This window comes from Meleagris gallopavo, chromosome 5 (assembly GCF_000146605.3).
Source record: "Meleagris gallopavo isolate NT-WF06-2002-E0010 breed Aviagen turkey brand Nicholas breeding stock chromosome 5, Turkey_5.1, whole genome shotgun sequence".
NCBI classification, from domain to species: domain Eukaryota; kingdom Metazoa; phylum Chordata; class Aves; order Galliformes; family Phasianidae; genus Meleagris; species Meleagris gallopavo.
In genome coordinates, this window is record NC_015015.2 from 15,443,331 (window position 1) to 15,452,531 (window position 9,201).

At 42.8% G+C, this 9,201-nt stretch overlaps 1 protein-coding gene across 2 annotated transcripts in view; it reads left to right on the plus strand.

Moving 5' to 3' along the window:
- C5H11orf24 (chromosome 5 C11orf24 homolog) overlaps positions 1–8,996 on the plus strand; it is a 26,622-nt gene extending 17,626 nt beyond the window's left edge. Inside the window, exons 3-5 of one of the 2 annotated variants that reach the window (XM_031553469.1) lie at positions 3,353–3,603; positions 6,574–6,690; positions 7,212–8,996. In XM_031553469.1, coding sequence (XP_031409329.1) covers positions 3,447–3,603; positions 6,574–6,690; positions 7,212–8,329 — 1,392 coding nt within the window. In that variant the 5' untranslated portion in view covers positions 3,353–3,446 and the 3' untranslated portion in view covers positions 8,330–8,996. Of the gene's footprint in view, positions 1–3,352; positions 3,604–6,573; positions 6,691–7,208 lie in introns of both variants that reach the window. The other variant, XM_010711164.2, reaches the window with a different exon arrangement.
- The last annotated feature ends 205 nt before the right edge of the window (positions 8,997–9,201 follow it).

Genomic DNA, 9,201 nt, shown 5'->3' on the forward strand with positions numbered 1-9,201 from the left:
ATCATAATTCCTTTGCTTGAGTTCAGGGAAATCAGCAAGAATAGAGGAACACTTCTGAAACCCAGCAGGAAGTGTCCTCTGGATGTCTGTGTACATTGCAAAGCCATCAGTCATTCAGTTGTTGACTCAAAGTTATTCTGGTTTTCCAGTGTGCTTGTTCCCTGTTGATTTGTAGCCACAGATGGTAAAAGTAAATTTTACACTTCTCAGTGTAGTTTTTTTTCCCCCAGATTTTATTCCTTCGCTGTCTTTTGTGGTTTGGTTTGACTTTTAATTTCCTTGGGGGATGCTTTACATATGGAGAAGGTAGTGCTCAAAGAATGAATTGTGCCCTGATTTCTCAAAATTGCTTCTGATAATGCTGGTGTTGATTTTTTGTTTCTGACTAAAGCAGAGGATGTTTTAATCTGGGGAGCAACAGAATTGGGAGGGGAAGCTTTAGCAAGTGCTCTTCTGGGACGTAGCTGTGTGGGGTGAGTGCTCAGTGGAGTTTCTTGGAGTCAGAGTACAAATGGAACCATATGGGATGGGTTAGAAGTGAGGGGAATGAAGAAATAAAGCCTATTGCTTGTAATTATAAAAGGCGGTGGTTAAGTTGGAAGAGTGATCTGTAAGTAATTTTGTCTCTTGCTATGGATGTATGGGATTGTGTGAAGGCTTGATTAATCTGTGTGTAGTCTTGCCACCACACCACCCATATTTACCACCTCCTGAGCACCTGCATTTGTGCCACGTAAGTATGTTCATACTATCTGTTCTTAATCCCATATTAGCGCTGTGATCAGAGCTCTCCCAGAACCTTTTGGTCATCGGGTCCAATGACTGCTGGGCGCCAGCCATGTTTAGAATCATACAATCTAGAATCATAGAATCATTAAGGCTGGAAATGACCACAAAGATCACCAAGTCTGACCACTAACCCATCCTCACCGTGTCTCTTAGTACCACATCTAAAGGTTTCTTGGAAACCTCCAAGGATGGTGACTACACCACCTCTCTGGGCTGTCTGTGTCACCACTCTTTCTGAGAAGAAAGGTTTCTTGATATCCAACCTGAAACTCCTTGGTGCAACTTGGGGCCATTCCATCTCGTCCTGTCACTGTTATCAGGGAGAAGATGCCGACCCCCACCTCTTTTTAGGTCATTGTAGAGAGCAATAAGGTCACCCCTGAGCCCCTCTTCTTCTCTGGCCTGGACAAAGGAGTAAATGCATGTATTATTGCAGAACCTGTTCACTCCTGTTGACCCTTTTTGGGCTATAAAATATAATTTTTTGTAAGCCTTCTTACACCTTCTTACCTTGAAAGGGTAGTGCAAACATAAGCAGGGCTCTCTTTAAAATATAAAGCTTACTCTTTAAGATCTGTTTTTGTTTTTTCTGTGAGCCAAGTACTGCTTGCTGAATCTCTGCTGGTGACCTGTGAAACAAACAAGCAAAAAAAAAAAACCTAGCAAAAACCCTGCAACTGTTTCTGTGTAAGGTGACAAGCTGATAAACAGCAAGCACCTGATTGTTGCAAAGGGCTGTGGTTGTGCAATGCACAACTCTCCTCTCAGCAGATCTGGGCTGGCAGGACTAGATGGGGCTGGTGAGCTGCCGTTCCCTGCCAGGGCTTGAAATGCTTCCAACTGCCAGGTGGGGTGACCCAGGCATGAACTTCTGACTGGGGTGAGAAACCTACTTGGAAAAAGCTCTTTTTATAACTTGGATAAATATGTGGTAAGCAGGAAGGGTGCACTGGAAAGCACATGGCACTTCCTCACAGAACTAACAGAGTGACTAGGGATGCTGAATTTGATGCACTGCAACTTATGGTCAGGATTTGTTCCTACCTTTGACTTATTGGCAGCCCAGCACAGTTTGGAATAGCTGTTGATGTTTCACCCTTTTCCAGGGAGTTTTGAGTTTAAACTTCTGTTACCTGGACTTTGGAGTAAAGAGAAAACTCAGGAAATTTCATTAAGACATCAAAATGTAACGATCTGGAATTAGTAATAAATATTATCATGGGCTTTCATGGTTGGAGGGTGGAGGGCTCTAATGCAAATTCTTAAATACCCAAATGTGGCAGGGACTGGAGTTCAGAGCTCAAGGTAAACCTTGCATGTGTGGTGGAATCAAGATTGTAGGCTTGTTGGATTGTTGGATGCTTTCTGCTTTGCTTATTTATACCATTCACACATGCAGCTCATCCTCTGTGCTATCATCTGTTTGTGTCTTCAAATGCAGTAGTCATGTACACCTCTGAGACATCAGGCAAAGTTGTATCGTGACACTTCTTGAAGTACATGATGTGTCTTATCGTAACTGTGGGATGAGGACTAAAGCTTGTTTCAGAGGTGAGAAAGAGAGTTGCCCTTTAAAGCTACTTAGGGAAGAAGTCAATATTTAGTCTGGTTCAGGCTGTTCATATAAAACTTGGAGGAGAAAAAAAAATGGAAACAACCAGTGAGTCCAGATAGAAGCTGGTGATCTGCTCTGAAGTCAATAGGAGCTGCTCTGGTGACTGTAAGGATGAGATCCCATCTGCTGGGACAGAATTCTCTTGTGTGCATTGGTAACAAAGAAGAAGCATTGCCTATTAGTTGCTTTGTGTGGGGAAAAGGAGCCTTGCAATAGGTGTGAATCTCCTTCAGCAATAGCTGGTGTGTCTTACGATATGAATTACTGGCTCTTGCTTGTTTTGAATCAACAATTTTGACAATCAGCAGGAAAACCAAAGCAGGAATGAACCAATCCTGATGCTTGATTGTGACTGACTTGGCACTAAGGCAGGGCTGGGTTCTGGGTATATGCAAGATCTGTAGATCCCTGTATTACCAGTATGCTCAGGCTCGTGAAAGCGTGTCTACTGAGTCTGGAGACAGATGAAGGATTCCAGACTGAGTCCAAAGGCACTGTATCTGTGCTGCTATGGGCGTTGAGTTTGGCTTTGTACACTCTGAGTATTTGACAACAGCCAGATAAACTCTGCCAGCTGAAATCAGAGCAATAGGTAGCAAAGCTCTTCCTGCTCTTTGTGGAGATCTTGACTGTAGAAGATAAATTTCACATCTTTAAAAGTTTTTCACCTTTGAATGATAAGGAAAATAAAGGAATAAAGTGTAACTTTAGTTGTTCTCTGTTGGAGTCTGAGAAAGGGAGAGCAAAGTGCTGTTTCCAAAGAAAGACACTGAACTTCGGAATAGGCTTTTCTCTTCCTGCCTCTGCTTCATTGCTTGTGTGCTGTGCAATGATACCAACTTACCTTTTGTGCTTTTTTTTCCATTCCTGCTGTTAGGAATGTGTTTAGTAAGACACTTCAAGTGCAACCTTTTCATATAAATCAGTTGTTTTCTTCTTCTTTTGTAGGGATACTGCAGCTGATCTGAAGGTGATATAAGAAAGTATTTTCCTGTACTGCAGGCTCCTGGAAAGAGAGCTGCCTGCAAGGCCAACCCTGAAGATGTGGACTGCCATTGTATTCTTCCTACTGATCTCCTTCTGTATATGCGAAAACAGATTTTCTGTCCTGAAAGCCAGAGGTGTGCATGTAGTGCAAATAAATAGGCTCACAACTGAAAAGCAATGCAGGCAGGCTTGTAAAGGCCCAGCTGCTTCAGGTAAGGTTCTTGTCCTTGGGCAGGAATTCCAGCTGATATTCCCCTTCCTTAAAGGTTTCTTCTGCTCCCCTGTTAACAACCTTTTTTAAATTAGCTCCAGTTGTTTACAGGCATTTACAAGTATGGCTTCTTTGTGCAGTACTTCGGTTCTAAATAATTCCTGACAGCTTTGGTTAAATTGAATTCAGAACAGTCGTTTCCTATGGCCTTTATAGCTTTCGTAAGAAACAGCATTCATGTGCACTTAGTATGCGCTAGTAGCGTGCAAATGGTGTTAGGTCACTTGACTTGGAGGGTAATTCAATGCGGCCAGATGTGTGCAAGTGAACAGAGCTATAGAGTAGACAGCTGCATTGGAATGAGTAGTCTTTGTTCACTGGTATTCGTGGTTTTTGTTTTTTTTTTTCCCCACCCTTAGAAATGAGGTGTTAATTATCCTGCTATCAAGCACAGAATTAAACAAGACCAGGGAAGAGCTTTGTGGTGTCTACCTCTGTGATGTCTTTATACTTCTAAAGAAGTCTTGAACTTCTAAACAAGTCTTTGAGAGGTATCCTTGTTAAGGACCCTAACTTATCTAGTCACATCTAGTGAAAGCTTGTAGCACCTACAAAGAGTCAGTGATGCTGTGGTAGAGATGAGATGATGATAAACGAATATCTGAGATTGATAGGAACATCATAAGGATGCCTTCTTTTAACACCTAGAGTTTTTGAGCTTTTGGCAAGGATCAGCCAGTTGGGCATTTCTGGACTCCTGATGAGCAAGGTGAACCCATGTTGGAAAGGAAATAAGCTTCTGTTATTCCTTTTGCATCACAAACCACACTCTAACACTTTCCCAGGATGTTTCTGTGGTGGTTGGTCCAGGGCTGGGAATCTCAGTGTCTGAACAGCCTGGCTCAGAGAGCAGTGCCACCTGGTCATCATTCTGAGTGGTCTTGCATGAGTCTAGGGAAGATAAAGGGAAAATACTGAATGTCTGTGAGAGCAAATATTCCTGCTCCCTGCTTCCCCAGCACATTGTACATTTGCTTTCTGCTTGCCATTGAGGATCTGGGATTTCTTTCCAGTGATAGCAGATTTAAAAATGAAATAAACCACTTTTGTATGGCAAGATCTTGATGTTCGTTGCCTACTTTCTTTCCTTTTAAAATGGCTCTGTACAGCTTTTGTTGTCCCTCCAGTTTCTGCTTCTTTTCTACCTGAGGTCTCCTAATTGGAAGTGAGCAAAGAGGAGTGACTGGGGAGCAAGAGTCTTGCATTGGAAACATCAGCTGGAGCCTCGGTCTCCAGCTCCAGGTTCTCATTGAAGGGAGCACCCATCAGTCCACTTCTGAAGGAGTACTTTGCTGTCCTGGGGGCAGCTGGATGCATTTCCGATGGTAGCAGAAATCAGAGTACTGTAACAGTGCTGACCCCATCCATTGTTTTCTGAACTATTTTGAACTGAGTTAAACTGACTTAGATACGTACTAATGCAAAGTATGGTGATGGCTTTTTGTTTACCCAAGAAGCAAGAAATGACACAATTTACAACAGTAGATGGTCTGTGATTCTCTTCTAGCATAGTTTATCAAGAGAGGAACAGAAGGTGAGATTAGGAAATGGCACATTCAGCTGTAGGTACAGGGACTTCTTCAAGCTCATAATTTTTCTCCAAATTCTTCTGGTAACAGTGGTAGTGTAAATGTTTTATTATGAAAAGTTCAAGCCTCTGATATCCTTAATATTCTCAGTGAAGGTAACTCTCCTGGTAAATAAGAACTTTAAATGCCATATGTACCACATGTGCCTGTTCTTTGCCCTTTCTTACACTTCTAATAGAACACAGAAATGAACTGCTGCTACTACTGTACATTTAAGTTCTCTTTGATCTGCTGATGGGTGGTCAGTTGGTGATGATTCATCACAAACTGAGTGTTCTGTTATCTTCTTCTGTGGCTGCTTGTTACAACACGCAATATTTCCCAGTCCCTGAAATGAATGATGATATTAACATAGAATAGCAGCATAACTAAGTCACCAGGGGATCTGTTGAAGATATCTGTGGTCCAAACCCATGTCAAAGCAGAACCAGCGTAGATCAGGCTGTTCAAGGCCTAATGGAGGATATATAAGCTCCCAGGCTTCCAGCCCAGCATTTGACTGCTGTTATGGTGGAAGCTCATTTTTCCCTTTGTCTTGAGATGGAGTTTGCTGTGTTGGAACTCGCTGTCTGCTGCCTCTCCCCTCGTGTGCCCTCAAGAAGAATTTGGCTCATGAGTGGCATTCCCTTACAGTACGTGGGTGAGGACAGCAATGAGAATTTCTTCTTTGCCTTTTCTTCTTCAGAATGAACAAACCAAGTGCTCTCAGGCCCCCTTGTAAATCAAGTGCTGCAGCCTCCCTACTACCTAGTAGCCTCCTCTGGACTCACTCCAGTATGGCAATGCTGCGTTTGTACGTTGAGGAGCCTCCAAGCAGAGCACAGTGTTTGAGATGTGATTTTATCAGTGCTGGTTGGAGGATGCTCATTGCTTCCTCAAAGCTTGGTTGTGCGTATGCGGACAAGGACAGAAACAAGCTAATGAGTTAGAAGGGATGCCAGGAGGGGAAGTTCCTTCCGTGATGACTGAAGTGAACTTATTTAACTTGTTGGGATTTGACTGACTGAAATGCAATGTCTGTGATGCCTCCCCTGGCCAGTGGTATCGTGGTTCCGCAGCTAAGGAATAAATTTCTTTGTAACTTCAAGCACTGATATGAGAGCCATCTCCTGTGAGTGACAGATGTCATCTCAGCTACAACTCACTTTTTTTTTTTCCTTCATTAAGGCATCCAGTTGAATGCTAGCATTTAAATGGGATCTAGACAAGCTTTTGAAGAATCTGACTTAAGGTCAAGTCTGTTCTGGCCTGAAGGATTTTGAGGGTTCCATGTGTATTTTACCAGGACTATTAACAAATTACCTGTCTCCTGCTGTTTTTAGATAACCATCAGTGCAACTGGTCTGTGTCCTACCAGAATCATTGTGTCCTCTTGCGGTGTGACCGGTTAAGTGTGTGCCAGAATGCTGGAGAGCAAGACATCAGAGATCTGCTGGGAGGTAATGCCGTGCTTCAAACTCTTGCTAAATCCAAGATGTGATCCTTTTGCCTTAAAATTTAGACCATCACTGGCAAGGGAGATGGGTTGTGAAATACCTGCATAATGATTCTGTAAACTGGAAGAATTGTTATACTTGTCTGGTAACAGCTCTGGCACCTATGTGTGCATGATGGGTAACTTTTATTGGCCTCTCTATTTTAAAGGCATGATTCATTCGGGCCATTTGCATTCCACACTCTGTCCTTTGAAAAATAAAGGCATAACAGATGTACTTGTATTTTTTTTTTAAGAGAAAGGGAAAATATTTTGGCATTGTTTTTTTTCTTTTTTTTTCTGGAATTGCCAGGATTTTTGTGCCAGAGGCAAACAGGCTGCTTGTATAATCAGGGCAACCTCAGTAACATTGCAGTAACGTTGCAGAACACTCAAAAGTCACCTCAAGCATGTGTGAGTGAGGTCAGATTTGAGCTTCAGAGTTTTATTTTTAGGGAACTCATTGTTTCTTTCTCTTTAAAGAAGTTGTCTTCGGGGAAACTCTCCTGTTTCACCACCAAAGCTATCAACAGGAAAAAAAGAGGTCAGTAAATGCACAGGTTGAACAGCGCACCAGAGAAAACCTGTTTTTTTCAACCACTCAGGCTTACAGGATACGCTTGAGGCATCTGCTTGCTGCTGACTCAGCAAATGCAGGAGCAACAACAGCTGTAAGCAACAGTACCACCACTGCAGTGACTGCCAGCACTACCACAGTCGTATCGACTGGCACAAGCACGACTGTCCTCACTGCGACTTCTGAAACAGCTACCAAAGCTTCCAGTGCCTCTGGAAGTCTCCAGACTACAGCCATGTCATCCACTGTCTTTTATCCCACTCCTGTTAATGTTACTGCTTCCACTTCCAGCAACGTCACCAAGCTTCCAATCGCAGCTGAAAACTTAGGAAATAGTAGCTTTGGTTCAGTACTGCCTCCTTCTTCCACTTCTACTTCTCCCCTTGCTGCCACTTCTGAAGCAGGTACTCAAATGAATGAAACACAGCAGTTTAACCCAGCGAGCACTTCCCGCTCCAGTATCCTCACTTCTGTTGGAGTTGGGCTGAAGACACCAAGCCCACCATTAAACACCTCCACCCAGCAGGATGCCCAGACCTCTGCTGCACTCATCCCCTCTGTGAGTCCACATTCTGTGAAGCCAACAACTGTAACGTTGCCACAAACAAGTAAAGCCTCGACATCCTTGAGTGAATCATCTTCTTTTCAGGGTTCTACCAAAGGTGCCACAGTTTTAACTATTGGCCCTACATCAGCAGCTATGACTGAGCAAGGAATAAGGTCAACATCTCCCGTTCCCTCCACTAAGCATGCAACCACAGCTCCAGCAAACGCACCTGGTACAACAGCATTGAGCACTGCAGAAACTCAGGGCACAAACAGTGAATATCTTCTCATCGCTGCTGAGCCTCTGACTCAGTACTTAGTGGATAAGAGTTTGCTTCTTGCAGTGCTTTTATTTGGTACGTTTTTTTTAATAACTGTTATAGTTCTTTTTCTCATGCAGGCTTATGAAAGTTACAAAAAGAAAGATTATACGCAAGTGGATTACCTGATCAATGGAATGTATGTGGACTCAGAGATGTGAAAAGGCGGGGATAAAGTAATGGGTAAGAGAGATGGAAAGGAGACTGAAAACCTACCCAATTTTGTCTTTCCCATTCGCCTATAACACAAACTGAAAGTGCTTCCAAAGTTACTTCTGGTGCAATTTAGGAGAAATGCCATGTACTGTAGTAAGAAAAAAAAAACATATATATATATATATTTTTTTTATTCAACTGCAAGAGATTGCTTTAAAAATAGTCATTCTTAAAACTTTCCCATAATGCACAATGGTTTTGGCCATTATTTTTCATTGCAAAGCTAACCTATCAAGAGGTAAGACGACGTCCTCTGAAAATGACGTGGTGCTTTTTACACTGTTAGAGCGCAAGTTCATCATGTTTCATTGGCTTCGTGTGCTCCTCTCCGGAAATGAAGCGAAGGATGCTCCCAGCTCTTACAAAATGCTCTGACATCACTAGATGAGAAGTGTGGAGTATTGCTACAACAGGGAACTTCTAATCCAATGTCATGTTTCGGTACGCTTCTTGCTTGTTAAGAGGTCTGTTTACAAGGCATTGTAAACACTGTTCACTGCTAACCCAAGATATCTTTTCACCATGAAGCAGATTACTGTGCCTCTACATTACATGATCTTATTTTTGTATTCATTCAATAAATGGGGCCCTGGAAGGGCATATCTTGTTGCATTTCTGTTTTCATTCCTGTCCTTGCCAGCTTAGCAGCAGACAAATGGCCTTTTTGGGCTTATGCAGATGAGCTCTGCTTGAATGTTCCAACTACAGGGTCTTAGAAGGCTGCACTGGAGGTGTGACCATGTCGTGGAAAATGCTGATCATCTTTCCAAGTCTGGCTTCTGTTCTTTCAGAGTGCTATGTGCCATTCTCCCAGGTA